The 15,819-nt window shown below is 33.5% G+C and overlaps 1 protein-coding gene across 2 annotated transcripts in view; it reads left to right on the forward strand.

The window, feature by feature from the left end:
* LOC136024917 (nuclear migration protein nudC-like) overlaps window positions 1–15,819 on the forward strand; it is a 54,890-nt gene that overhangs the window by 25,161 nt on the left and 13,910 nt on the right. For both annotated transcript variants that reach the window (XM_065700497.1, XM_065700496.1), the window contains exons 4-6: window positions 1,693–1,798; window positions 3,086–3,202; window positions 8,368–8,520. In XM_065700497.1, coding sequence (XP_065556569.1) covers window positions 1,693–1,798; window positions 3,086–3,202; window positions 8,368–8,520 — 376 coding nt within the window. The remainder of the gene's footprint in view (window positions 1–1,692; window positions 1,799–3,085; window positions 3,203–8,367; window positions 8,521–15,819) is intronic.

Raw genomic sequence — 15,819 nt, forward strand, 5'->3', positions numbered from 1 at the left:
ACCAGAAACACGTCGAGGATGAAAACTGGATGATAAAACTCACCCCCTGTTTTTTCCTGGCATAGAGCCTTACGGAAAAGACTAAGCTGAAGTGGCTGTTGCAAATTTATTGATGAATAAATAAAACTCTTAAAACTGACCAACAAAGACGAAAAGATGAATAGAAGTTGAAACAAAAAATGAAGACAATAGCGACCTATCAAATAATCACTTATCTTTCTTTTCCGTATTTTCTTTTTGTACGGGAATTTCTGAATCGGGGAGATTAGAAACAACTGGAGGATGAAGAATAAGGTGACAAAAATTTATAAGAAGAAAACAATAAACTGTTGATAAAACGAAACCGACTATCCAAGCAACCTTATTTTTTTCTTACCTTCCATGGCTTTCTCTTTTTGTCGTGAAATGGGATTGAGTCACCCAATAGTCTGGTACAGCAAAAATCATCTTTATACCTTTTATTTTAGCAGAAAAATAAAAGCTGTTAGTTTTAGGTTACCTTACACAACTGAAAGAAATCGGAAAAAAATCGATCGCTCTGTAATGTGTTGTGTGGAACAAGTGCATTTATTATCTGTGATGTCAGGTGCATTCGGTTTGCATTCAGTATGCACTACCTGTGATTGTCAAATTATCTTAAGAATCTTGGGTGTAGGACCTCCCCTCCTTCCAAAGTCCTCTCCTAGATGTAGTGCTGAAAACTGTTTCAGAAGTAGTATTTTAATTCAAAAAGTTAATCTGCCGTTAATCCTTGCTTTTACGATTTACACATTATAAGCTGGAGCATATTCCTGAATGTGTCCACGTGAAGGGGGAGTAAGGACTGAGAATATTTTATGAAAATACTTCAAATTTTTTATCATTGATATTCCTATTTCATTAAGTTTTAGTTTTCTTTTAGATATTCCAATACTTTTAATTATATTAAAAAGAAACTAATTGAGTTGAGCTTCAAAGTCGTTGGTAATTGGATTGAAAAAAGCTTTCAAAGGCTCTTACATTTTTATTCTCTCACATCCTAATCTGGTTAAAAGCTCCTGATTTAAATGGTATTTTGTTGTACCTGGTTCCCTTAGCAGGTGAGTCAACGTAAACATTCGAAGCATTTTTAGAGTGGCGAATGTACTTCAGAGCAGAATTTTTTCTAAGGAGGTAAAAAATCTTAGAAAGTTAAAAAATATACTATTGTTTTTTGCATGCTACAGAATATTAGGCTCATTGCTAATTTTGTTGTTGTTTGGGGGGGGGGATCTTAAAGATGTTACAAATGTATCTCTTGCGTTTTTTCATCTTACGTATCATTTCTTTCAATCAGTGTTTTTTCCTATAAAAATTGAAAATAACGCTATCAAAATACTTGAAAGTATCTATTATTTTCGTTCTAGGACTTTTAAAAAGGGAAAGTAATTTCTGTGGAAGACTCCAGTGCTCAGGATTAAAAATTATTATTATAATTATTTGCACAAAACTGACATTTTTGTTGATATTCTTTCTCTTTTTCTCTATCTGTCAAACAGAAAGCTTATATTTTTGAAAACTTTTAAAAACAACGTTGGCTGACCTTAGCTTTCTACGAACTGTCTTGCAAGTAATTATCTAATCAATTCTCGTCTTTTAAATTTCTGAATAATGCATCTCATTTGCTTGAATTTATCCCTTGGTTTTCTTTTCTTTCTAAATTGTGTGTTCTAGGTGGACTCAAACTCTACAAGAAATCGAGCTTCGAGTTCCTTTAAATGTGAATTTCATTCCAAAGTCACGTGATATTGTTGTTGATATTGCGAAGAAGCATATTAAGGTAAAGTAGCGTCTTTGAAATTCGTTTTATTTGTAACTGTATTTATTTCTTCTTTAATTTTCTTTTTCTTTCCTTTTTGTTCAATTACGGTACTTTTGTGCTTGTTTTTTGTTTCTTTTTTCATACAAAGAAGAATAGAAGATAATTTCAAACATAAAAAGACGTTTTTCTTTAAAGTATTTACATGTATAATTCCATCAGGTGCTCAGAATTTCGTTTTTAAACTAAGTACGTAAAAATACATAAAAATATTGTTTTTGCTTAAAAGTAAGTAATTTTTAGATCGAGGCTTAAGCAGTAATTGTGGGTAAATACAAGAAAACTGCATCTAAGTTCCCCCTAATGTCAAGGGATACTTTCACGAATCCTCGTTCAGCTGTTATTTTTTTATCATAGATTTATTACTTGAATAGATGATATCAGATAACAGAAAATAATATGATAATAGATTTATATCATAGGTTTATTGCGTTAATAGATGCTACCAGATAATGGTAGCATCCCCTCTCCTTTCCTGCCAAAATGGGCTCTACAAATCTCATCGGAAATTAACTAAAAAATCTTCACTCTGGGTGAGCTGAACTTTTCAAAGGGGATTTGATCATTTCGACGCTATTTTTTAAATGTTCTGACAGTATTTGCGTTAAATGTTTTTTAACTTTTTTCAGAGTTTTATCGTATTATTTTTTCTGTGTTAGATTGTCTGTTCACTCATATATGTATGTCTTTTTGGATGGTGTGAGGGCAATTCCTGGTCTTTTGCATTTATTAAAAACTTTTTTACTGTTTGGGAAATTTTAATGTCTCTGGTTGATATTGTTTATGGCGATTATTGACCATAGAAAAATTGTTTATTTGAAACAATAATTCGATGCTTTTTCGTAAATTAAAGTTTAGCAGCTCAAATTTTTCCCATTCAATGTAAAATATTGCAGGACAGGAGGTTAGACAATTTAATCCAGAATTTTGGAAATTACAGGGAATGGGAAGGGGGTTGGGAGGGGCTAGGGAGATATGTTCTTATGGGTAATTTTGGCTCTCTAGGAATTCCTTACGGACCATTTCAGTGGAGAACTCAGTGACAATAAGCACCACTCATTCACTCTAAATAAAGATCAATTTTTTGACAGAACCCCAAAAACTTCAATCTTAGCATTATTACCCTTCCCCTCTCTCCACATTCCAATTTTGCGATTGGATGGCGCACCGTAGAGATATAATTTTTCGGTTGGAAGTGTTTCTTTGATTATGATTGAATGTGTAAACATGTCTGTTTTGTTCGTTTAGGTGGGGATACGAGGACAGCCGCCAATTATAGATGGGGACTTGTGTAACGAAGTAAAAGTTGAAGATTCGACGTGGGTGTTAGAAGATAGAAAAACAATCTTTGTTAGTATGGAAAAGGTAGGTAATTAAGGATAATATAAAAACACCAGGTAGTGATAATTGAAAAGATATTATTTGACATTTTTGTCAAATGTATATAACCAATATTTGTAAGCTCAGTACGTTTGATCAATGTGTTCAATCTTTTTATGCGTATCTTATTTATATCTGAAGGTACATAGAAGTGTTAATTTTTTTTTACTTGCATTATATCTCATTATCTGACTTATAGAAGTTCCTAAAAATTTAATCTTTCGGCATCGATGTTGTTTGGCGTATCTTTAATACCTAAAGCTGTTATGCTAAGAGCCTCTTGTTCATAATAGTAAAAAAAAGAAAACAAAGTTAATTTCTAATCTGCTGTAAAATTTATGTCGTTACCAAACACATTTTTAATCCTCCTAGCCAACGTAGGATATATGTAATCTATGGTTTTCATTTGCCATCTTTGAATGCCAGAAATACTTCTTTTGATTCAAGTTATATATTTGCTCACCCCTTGTGTAACCTGCGAACATTGGTTTAGAGGAAATTCTAGTCTCTAATGTTGTGTGTATGGAGACCATGAAGTAGGTAATTAACTTAAGTCGAATTCACATGTATGCTTACCTAGACATCAATGTCTAGGCATGACAGTTATCAGCCCATCATAACTTGCTCCCTTAAAAACAGCTGGAAATGGTAGTATAGACATTAATGACTGGCCATGCACAACTAACGTAACTTCTATCCCTGTTTCAACTTTAAAATAAAATAAATAAATTAAAGTGATGACAATTAGTATGGACTGGTCATATACTTACAGAAAAAAATATATTACGCCTTCTGCTTTTGTCTTATGGAAATTTTAACGCTGCTTTCCGTTTTAAGTGTACGCAATTTTTAGCTTTAGATTAGCTATTGTTTTTTTTTTCACTTAACTTTTCTGTTAGGTTCCTTCCTCTGAGAAGGCATATTGGACATTAAATCCAAGTTTAAATTCATCAAAACAGCCAAAATACAGAGGAATTATATTGTACTAGCAAGATAAACACAAACAACAGGTAGAATTATAGGGAATCTTTTAAAGACATTGCAACTTGCTCGAAACTAATAGGAATTTGAGTTTCATTTGAGTTTTGAGTAAGTTTTAATGCATTAAAATTATCCCTAGTATTTTACCTGTTAGTGTTTATGACAAAAAGGCAGTGGGGTCTTCGTTGTTATATAGGTACTGCCAGGAGATTAAGGAGTAGCCCGCTTTCGTGCATGTGCCTTGCCAAACTATATTCGTGTCAACTGTAATTCGGAAAGAACCACATTTCAAGGATTTTATTTCTTATGGTTTTCTATGGGTAAGACAACATAATTACGGAAAAAACGGTAAAAATCATTTGTTGGCTTTCCATATTTGTTTTTTAAGACCCATTTTTATTTTTACTTTTATAAAGTTGAATTAATTTCAGTAAAATTATTACAAGCTTAGTTAATAACCTAGATGAAACTCTTCAAACATACTATTCATAAAACCTATAAAAGTTTTAGATCTAGCAAGCTTGGCCTTCTTTTGTCTGAAAAGGAAAAAAGGAAATATATACAAAATAATACAGAAAAAAAATACAGGATATATAAGCTCATAATATCTGAAATTTTCTGTTAGGCTCCTTCCTCTCAGAGGGCATATTGTACATTAAATCCAAGTTCAAATTTATAAAAACAGCCTAGAAACAGAGGAATTATATGGTACTAGCAGGATAAACCCCAACAACAGGGAAAACTAGAGGGATTTTTTTTTAAGACATTCAAACTTATTCAAAAACAAATGAATTTAAATTTTGAGTTTCATTTGAGTTTTGAGTAAGTTTGAATGTCATTTCCATATTGTTTTACCTGTTGTTTGTTTTTAGGATGGAAAGGCAATGTCGTCGTTATTTAGGTAATGGCAGGAGATTAAGAAGTAGCCCGCATTCGCATATTTGCCTTACCAAACTATTTTTGCGTCAACTATACTTCTGACAAAGCGCCCCATTTCAAAGGTTTTTGTTTTTTACAATTTTCCAGTGGGTGACAAAACAATTGCGATCAAAAACGGCAAAAATCATTAGTCGACTTTCAGCTTCTGTTTTCTGATTCAACTTCTGTTTTTTTTGTGGATATACAATCCCATAATTCTTCAGCGACCTTCGGAAGAATTTAGCAGTTCACCTGTTCAATTAGTACGCTATATTTTGTTCCGGTCTCTACTAGCTTTTTCTTGAATATAAGGTCAGTTTCTGTTAAATTATCATGCCGCCCCCTATTAATGTTGAATTTCTCTGACACTTCTGTCTCTTGCCTTTTATCTCCACATTTACTTGCCTCTGTTTTATATCTGTTTTCTTTTGTCATAAGAATCATTGGATTCAAATCTGAACGGGTTTTGTGATCGTAATTTGGTTTGTAAAAAAAAATAAAAACAAGCACATTATCAACTTTGTCAGAATCTCCTTTCCTTCACTCTTGGTTCATCTTGATAAGCGATATAGCGAATTTTTTTCTCTTCATTATTATTATCGATGTAGTTTCTTGCTCTCTTCCTTCTGAGCTCATTTATATACTCATTGTCTTTTGAGTCATATACATGCTCCTCTCTTCTGTTTTGCTCACGATATGTATTTCGTGGGGTAGAGAACTTACTGCTTTGCTCCCGATATGTATTTCGTGGGGTAGAGAACTTACTGTTTTGCTCCCGATATGTATTCCGTGGGGTAGAGAACTTACTGTTTTGCTCCCGATATGTATTTCGTGGGGTAGAGAACTTAGTGTTTTGCTCCCGATATGTATTTCTTGGGGTAGAGAACTTACTGTTTTGATCCAGATATGTATTCCGTGGGGTAGAGAACTTACTGTTTTGCTCCCGATATGTATTTCGTGGGGTAGAGAACTTACTGTTTTGCTCCCGATGTGTATTTCGTGGGGTAGAGAACTTACTGTTTTACTCCCGATATGTATTTCGTGGGGTAGAGAACTTACTGCTCTGCTCCCGATATGTATTTCGTGGGGTGGAGAACTTACTGCTTTGCTCCCGATACGTATTTCGTGGGGTAGAGAACTTACTGCTTTCCTCCCGATATGTATTTCGTGGGGTAGAGAACTCGCTGCTTTGCTCCCGATATGTATTTCGTGGGGTAGAGAATTTGCTGCTTTGCTCCCGATATGTATTTCGTGGGGTAGAGAACTTTCTGCTTTGCTCCCGATATGTATTTCGTGGGGTAGAGACTGATTTTTTTTATGGAGTTGGATTAAATTCAATAAAACTGTTAAAAGTTTGTTAATAACCCAGTTGAAACTCTTTAACTATGACATATATCAAATTTATGAATGTGTTAGATCTGACAAAATTGGCCTTCTTTAGTCTGAAAAGTAAAAAAAGGAAATATATACAAAGAAATACACGGAAAGAAAAAATGCAGGTAATATAAGTTCATAATGCATAACATGCCTTGGATCATGGAAATACTTATACATAATAAGAGAAATTCCTTACAGATCCTCCAATTTTTGATGCTAACATTTAAATTGACGTGTTTGTAAACTGAACTTCCATTTTTACTATGCAATATTAAATGTTAGGACAATTTGGAAGTGAAGGGATTGAGATAAGGCCTCAGGTGCTGATAACGCAGTAAATGAGTTTTATGTATGATGGTTATACCGTTAGAGATAAGTAATCAAATATTATAAATATGGTATTTGAAAAAAGTTCCTCGGGAGTATCTAGTAGTTTTAGGAAAACTTTAATCAAACACTCTTATAAGATAGACAAAAAGCATTAATGTGGTATTTATAGAGGCATTATCTTGAATTCTTTAAGTATATACCAAACCATATAATGTATTTTACCAATTATACTAGTATTACATATACTAGTATACCAGTATTACCAAACCATATACCAAAAAAGGATAAAACTTTTGCAAAAGATATTGCATCAGTTGAATCAAATGCTTGCTCATAATATATAAAACTGAGCACTAAAAGGGTTTGATGACTCAGACACTTCTCAAATATTAATCTAAGAGTGAAAATTTGATCGATGCACTCTCTGCCCTTCCGAAAACCCCACTGTTCTTCTTTTAAAACTGTTTCTACAGCACCTCTAACTCTAAGAACACAGTATATCTAAGTCTAAAATTAATTTATTCCTACAAAAACCAGGCTATTAGCATTACTTAGGCGATAGCATTATTGAGCATGATGATACTTTTTATACTAAGAGACATTGTAAATTAAGTTTTAAGAGAAGAAAAGTCTGTGAATAGGGGAGGATGCGTCGACCAAGTTTTTACTTTAATGGTAAATAAATGTAAAGGCTCCGAATTATTGAAAAGTTAGTTCTCAGTTTTATAGATTAGGAATTGAAATGGGATCACCGGATAGGATAGCTATAATTAAGGTTCTTTTCTTGTGTAGTATTCCAGATAAGTGCATTAAAGTTATTACTGGTCTGTACTAGAATAATATCCCTCTGGTTAAGGTAGAAATTGATTATAGTAGTTGGTTTTGTGGGAAATAGGGTGCTAAGCAAGGTTTTGTCCTATACCCGTTTATATAGATTATTTAGATTAACTTTATCCTGAGGTCACGTCCTATTTTCCTTTCGTCCCATGTCCTATTGGAGAATATGATATGAAATGGGAAGGTAAAACCCTTCTAGACCTAGATTTTCAGATAATTTTAGTTCTCTAAATAAAAATCGCGAAACAGTGATTTTTTTTTGAGGTTCTTAAAATTAAGGGGGAAAGGACTGCAATAATTTCAAAGGCAGACTTTTTAAGTGGGATTGTAGGGAAAGCTATGGAAATTTTACCAAAAAACAAGCAAATTAAACTAGGAGGTGTAGGTGATGTCTCTCGGAAATTGATAGTTTCACAACGTTTGGCCATCTTGGATGTTCAAACTTAAGACACTTTCACAGCAGAAAATTTTTTCAGTATTTGCAGTTTGTAGTCATGTCATTACGGAGTACATTTATAGATGTGGGAAGTGATAGCAAGTATTCTTTAAAGCAAATGAAAATAAAAAAGGAGGCATTTTTCAACTTCGGAGATGGCTCCAGTTATTCGATTGGGCTCATAGTCATTTGTGGTAAATTTAAGTAAAAAAAAATTCCTGTGATTTTGAATTGAAGTTAGACCCATTTTTTTTTTATATGTTTTTTTAAGGTCAATAAAATGGAATGGTGGACACGACTGGTTACAACGGACCCCGAAATCAACACAAAAAAGGTCCAACCAGAAAATTCGAAGCTCTCCGATTTAGATTCTGAAACTAGATCGATGGTAGAAAAAATGATGTATGACCAGAGACAGAAAGAGGTAAGTTTTTTTTTTTTGAAGGGTTTCTAAGCTTTTGACCTCGGTTAATATTAATGTAAGATTACAGTCTCATTTCAGAACATACCAACATCTCCAGTGTTCACTTAGCGTAAATTCAAATTTGCAAAATTCAAAACTTTTGCAAAATTCAAAAAAATTTGCAAAATTCAAAAAACTAAGTGTTTCACCGAAATATATTGATCAGCATCAGGAAATGGACCGACTTCATTAGGGAAACCTAAAGGCGTAGGATAAAAATCAGAAAGAAAAAGAAACAAATATACTATTTTATTCCTTATTTAGTGTTATTTTCTGATTCAATAGTTAATGTTGTTGCCATTTTAATTCCCATTTCTTTAATATAGCCGTAGGCAGCAAAATTCTAGTTTAGCAGCTTCTTGCTATCTGGAAAAGTACTTCGAGTTAGTCAAATGAAACTTTCAGTAAAGAATCCAGGGCCAAAAACATATTCTACGAATATATTACCAGCTATACTACATCAACCCTCTTCTGATTTACAAGCCTTAGAAATTTGCCTATTTGATAGGTCGATGCCTATTCGAATTTTGACAAAACAACATTATGCCTTAATTTTCAGCTTCATGTTTCTTTTTCTCTGGTTTCGGTTTTGAAAATGCAATTGTTGTTATTTGAGTAGAATTTTAGGAAATATCAATGCGGTTTTTCCAAATTTAAGATATATATTTGCAAGTCTTTGAAACCTCATAAATTGGGATTGAGCAAAGTTGTGAAGCTGAAAATACTTTTCTCGTGATTTATTTAAGCCGAAGATCGTATTGTATTGTATTGTATCAGACTAACGACGCTTCTTGACTACTAAGGTCCCTGCGTCGGTCCTGCAGTGCATTGCTGCTGCTGCACGATTTGATCTCTGGGTTCCGTATTACCAAGCTAAGGTCAAACCAGGGATGGCCGAAGATCTATTTTCGCAAGGTTTCAATTTTAAAACACAAGGGTTTTTAAAGGTCAGAAAGGTCAGTACTGTCTAGAGGGAGAAGGAGTGGAGGTAGGTATACACCTTTCCATGAGATTATTTAAGCTCTGGTTCCTGAGATTTTCCTTCACCTAATTCAGATACTTTCCCAAGATAGCAGAAAGCTCCTATATTAGAATTTTATCTCGTATGCTATTCAGCCTACAAAAGTTGGCTGATTCTGTTATTTGCATCATCTTTTGTGCTTATATCTCATCAACTGTTGGTTTATGCTGCCAAGTATAGCCATTTAGAAGAAAAAAAAGCATAATTTTATGTGTTGCTTAGGATTATATCTGGCCCCATTAGAGGGAGTGGGAGGAAGGACATTGAATGAGAAAGCGAATGACATTTTTTATTTCTATCATTTTCCATTATTTATTATGTTTTCTGTCCTTGACTGTACCATGATGAATAAATTCTTCTTATCTCTCTGGTGCTGTTTTTTATTAACATAAACACCAGTAGCGCTCCAAGCGGCTTTGCGGGTGTGATTTATTCATAAGCAGTTATTTTGTGTTTGTAGTAGCGCTGATCGACGAGAAAAAAAAAACAAAAAAAACTGCGCCTACGAATATTTTTTTTCTTCTTCTGTATTTTATTTGTCTAGCGTATTCTTAGTCTTTTTTTTATGTGAAAGCACCAGATGGTATTAAATTTTTCAGAAATAGATTTACGACGATAATGTTGTTCTTGCATATATTGACATGGATTTAATTCCTCCTTCCATTTATTCTTTCGCAGAATCATGCATTTTATAGGATTTGCAGTCTTTGGGGTTTCATAGTGATTCTCACCTTTACTTCTCTTCTAACCTTCGATTTCATCCATGATTTGACATGGTCCTTGCTTTCATTTGTCTTTTAACGGCAGATTTTATTGTTGATCATTTTAACCGTAAATTTCATTGTTCAGCATTTCCATTTGTGATTTGTTGTCATACTTGCTATCGCCTGTCTTCTAACCTCAGATCTCGTTGTGCTTTTATATATTATACTCATCATCATGTATAATTTCGCATGCGTCATAGAAACCAAAAACTATTCCACCCCTGAGAAAACATTATGTAATTTGCTCTTTAAATTGCAATATGAAGATAGATGAATGTGATGTCATTTATCAATTTTCCAAAAAAAAAAAAATACGTTTTAGCTTTTTATTGTTACCGCAAGTTAGTATAAACTCAATCCGTATAATCGAGAAAAGAGTCTTCTGACCACTTTGCTGGGATAGCTGTTAATAAAGAATACATTATTGAATGTTGATTATTATAGAGTCTTAGAGAAGATAAAGAAAAAAGGAAACTGATTACATTTTTCTGCAGATAGTCTTTGCAATTTTCTCAATATCGGTACTCATCCCTCTTCAGTTCCAATACACATCCAATATCCCGCTGGAATAGACTCCCGGACAGAATTAGAGGCTCTAAATTGGCATCTTTTAATTCCCAGATCAAAGGGTTTTTCTACAGTCGACATGCAGGGCGAGAGCAGATTTCTTGTGAATATTATGTATGTGACGGTTTTTCCTTTTTTTGCCTTCTGATTACGTAATTTAATAAATTAATTGAATCACTGCGCATAAGTCGTTTGGCCTTCTAGCACTGGCCATGAATATCTCATTATTTTTACGAATTGTTGAAAATGATAATAATAAAAACAGAGGATGCTTAATTCAAGCGTACAGACATTCAACAACCTTTTTGATTGTCAAGCAATTTTATGTGCGACAGTCTTGTCTTAGAGGATAATCTTCCTTCGCTAAATACATTTTAAGACCACACTGGCTATACACGACGTATGAAACAATTAAAAGAAAGGATATAATAAATGAAAAATACAATCAAAGAGGTGAAAAAAAATCTGTTTTTGCTTTGTCATTTTCAACTTAATCAAAGGAAGAAATTAAAATCCTCGGAAACTTGAAAAAAGACGAAAACACAGTAAATACAAGAGCGGACAGAGGAAACACAGTTGGGATTATGGATTCCGTTGATTATTATAATAAAGTAAATGCCCGGTTTAATGGATAAAAATGCTCACAAAGAAATAAAAACTATCCCACAGGCAAATAAGCATACCAATTGAGAAAGGAATCAGAAATTTTAAAAGACAATATACTAATTACCACTCAAATGTACAGAAAATTTTACCCCAAAGGCTGTTCAGCCCTAAGATTTTATGGTATACCTAAAATCCATAAGAAAGATATTCCGTTACGTCGTATCGTAGCCTGTTATAGTTCCACAGCTAGAAATGTAGCAAAGTTATTAGCCATTATTTTCAAGCCTCTTAAGCACGCATAAATCTTATATAAAAAATTCCATAGATCTTGTTGACAAGTTAAAAAATCAAAGTATAACTATAAAAGCTATCTTATCTAGTTTTGAATGCAGTTTCCATTTATACTTCACATGATGCCCATAAATGTCAGTAGGCCTTAAAAATAAAATTAGCGGAAAATTATGCTTAGTCAGATTATAAAACTTTGGAAACTGACGCAATAATGACCCTTGTTAGTCTTTGCAACAAGATCTCTTTGAATTTTAAGTTCCGAGGAAAATCTTTTCTTCAGGTATAGGAAACACCGATGGGCACCGTTTTGTCTCCCTATTTGGCAAATTTTACATGAATTTCATAGAACAATCTGCTTTGAATAGTTTTCCTTTGAAACACTCTCTGGTTTCGTTTCGTCAGTGATATTCTGTCTGTTTGTGAACATGAACATGGACTCTCTAGATGTTTCTTTTGCACACTTGAACCCTTTTGATTTGGATTTCCAATTCACAATAGAACTGGTAGATTCAGTTAAGTTCCTTTTCTTGGATGTTTCAATTATAAAAAAATACTCATAGCCTTTAATTTTTTATATTTAGAAAGCCAACCCATGATGATCGTTATGTATATTTCTCGTCGAATCACCCCCAACTGTAAAAAGATGGGTAAAAATCTCTTTAGTCGACTGAGATCTAAAAATCCGTTTACGTAATCATATAAAATCTGAATTAAAAGATGTCAAAGATATTCTATTTTCCAATGGCTACCCAATTAACCTTATTGAAAATATCATAGATAGACGATTAAAAAAAGTAAAACAAGAAAATAGGGAGTCCATCCCCCTTGATTAAGTTATTCCGGGAATTAAAAACAAAACTTTCACCATAATACCATACATCTCGAAATTCAGTGATAAACTCGGAAAAAAAAAATAATCTATCTGTTTCTTTCAAGACTGAACAAAAAGTTGAACTTTTTTTTCAACTCGGTAAAGAATAAAACTAACCCTGTAATGGGTAGTGGTGTCTACAGAGTCCCGTGTTCATGCGGAAAATTTTACATTGGTAGGGCCCATCAACAACTTGGAGGACGATTACCATAAACACAAAACTTCAATATATAAATCCCCGAGTTTTGAAAATAAAAATGACAGCTTTGATTCTGCTTTGGCCCTCCATATATTTGAAAACCCGGATCATTTAGTTCTTTTTGAAGAGGAACTTTCAAATCTACTGTAAATGACATACCGCAATCTTTTAGAGAGGCAATTGAGATAAAAAAAATATATATAAATAGAAGTTTGGCTGTGAATAGAGATACAAGAGATATTTCCTTAAACCCAATTTATAATAATTTAATATCAAAAGATTCAATCAGTATTTTCCCCCAGTCTAATTTAGGACAACCTTTCCGCATATCTAATGAAAATCGAGGTTTCAGGCAGGAAAATCTATTGAAAGCAAAGAATATTTGTCCAACCCAATTGGTGAATTGTCTTTCATTTATTCTGGCTGGCTTTTTGATTCTGTGTCTTGTTTCAAACAGTTCGTGGTAACGAACTGTAGTAAGGAGCGACCCGGCTCAATAGTAAACGAAACTCTAAAAAACGGAATTTTGATGCTAAAAGATACATCAAAAGAATCGAATTTTCATGCTGATTCTAGATATATAAGTCTCATCAAATTTAATCTTTGTCATCAAAAGTTACGAGCCTGAGAAAATTTGCCTTATTTTGAAAATAGGGGGAAACACCCCCTAAAAGACAGATCACGGGTGCGTGTTTATTTGTTTTTTTTTTTCCCAGTTTTTCAACTACTTATTCTACGGCCTTTGTGATTCAGGGGACAAAATTTATGCTTTAGTGTAAAGAGCGAGGTGTTGACGAGTGGGCGAACCCTCTCATATACGTCATAAAAACATACGAATATAGAAGTGCTGCTAAAAATTTGATGCTAAAAGATACATCAAAAGAATCGGATTTTCATGCTGATTCTAAATATATAAGTTTAATCAAATTTAGTCTTGGTCATCAAAAGTTACGAGCCTGAGAAAATTTGCCTTATCTTGGAAAATAGGGGGAAACAACCCCTAAAAGTCATAGAATCTTAACGAAAATCACACCATCGCATTCGGCGTATCAGAGAACCCTATAGCAAAAATTTCAAGCTCCTGTCTACAAAAATGTGGATTTCGTACTTTTTGCCAGAAGAGAAAATCGCGGGTGCGTGTTTATTTTTTTTTATTTTTTTTCCCAGGGTTCATCGTATCGACCAAGTGGTTCTAGAATGTCGCAAGAGGGCTCATTCTAACGGAAATGAAATGTTCTAGTGCCCTTTGTAAGTGACCAACAAAATTGGAGGGCACCTAGGCCCCCTCCCACGCTCATTTTTTCACAAAGTCAACTGATCAAAATTTTGAGATAGCCATTTTGTTCCGCATAGTCGAAAACCATAATAACTATGTCTTTGGGAATGACTTACTCCCCCACAATCCATGGGGGAGGGGCTGTAAGGTACAAACTTTGACCAGTGTTTACATACAGTAATGGTTATTGGGAAATGTACAGACGTTTTCAGGGGGATTATTTTGGCTTGGGGGTGGGGTTGAAGGAGGAGGCTATGTGGGAGGATCTTTCCTTGGAGGAATATGTCATGGAGGAAGAAAAATTCAATGAAAAGGGCGTAGGATTTTCTAGCATTAATATAAAAAAACAATGAAAAAACAAACATGAAAACGTTTTTTCAATTGAAAGTAAGGAGTAACATTGAAACTTAAAACGAACAGAGATTATTACGCATATGAGGGGTTCTAAAAATACTTTAGCATAAAGAGCGAGGTATTTACGAGGAGATAAATACCTCGCTCTTTATGCTAAAGTATTTTTAGTAATTTCAACTATCTATTCTACGGCCTTTCTGATTCAGGGGTCATTCTTAAAGAATTGGGACAAAACTTACGATTTACTGTAAAGAGCGAGGTATTAACGAGGGTACAAACCCCCTCGTATACATAATAAAAATATAAGAATATAAAAGTTTGTTACGTAAGTTAATTCTTAAGTTATGTTTATATTTTACTAATAAAAACGTTCGCTAAACATTAAAAGTTCTAGTTGCCTTTTTAAGTAACCAAAAAATTGGAGGGCAACTAGGCCTCCTTCCCCACCCCTTATTTCTTAAAATTGTCTGATCAAAACTAAGAGAAAGCCATTTTGCCAAAAAAAGAATTAATATACAAATTTCATTTTAATAATTTATGTGCGGAAAGCCAAAATCAAACATGCATTAATTCAAAAACGTTCAGAAATTAAATAAAAAAAAAACTAGTTTTTTTAACTGAAAGTAAGGAGCGACATTAAAACTTAAAACGAACAGAAATTACTCCGTATATGAAATGGTTGTCCCCTCCGCAATCCCTCGCTCTTTACGCTAAAGTTTGACTCTTTGCCACAATTCTACTTTTTAAAATAATTAAAAGCTTTAGCGTAAAGATCTAGGGATTGCGGAGGGGACAACCCATTTCATATACGGAGTAATTTCTGTTCGTTTTAAGTTTTAATGTCGCTCCTTACTTTCAGTTAAAAAAACTATTTTTTTTTATTTAATAGTGTAGAGGAATCAAATGATAAAGACTTTTTATTTGTTCTTCAGATTCCCAACATTCCCTGTAGAAAGTTAAAAATCAAAAGGAAAACTCTTACAATCCACCCTCAGTATAAGTTTGTATGGATTGAAATGCATTGAACAAATATGGGTGTCAACCATCTTTGAGCCGAAAATATCTGACTACATAATTGTAGTCTGCAATAATTTCAGAAAAATTTACGTGATCACAAAGGCGTATCCAGGGAAGGGGGTAAGGGGGTTTAAACCCTCCCCGAAATTTTTGTCCGACTCGTAAAAACGTAAGTTGAAAATATGTTTTTAAATACAGGGGCAACTTGTTTCAATAGAAACACCAAAAACCATTTTTAATGTAAATATTAAAACAGACCTATTTTCCAAGATCTAAGGGTGAAAGCCCTTCCCC

This window comes from Artemia franciscana, chromosome 3 (genome assembly GCF_032884065.1).
Source record: "Artemia franciscana chromosome 3, ASM3288406v1, whole genome shotgun sequence".
Classification (NCBI taxonomy): domain Eukaryota; kingdom Metazoa; phylum Arthropoda; class Branchiopoda; order Anostraca; family Artemiidae; genus Artemia; species Artemia franciscana.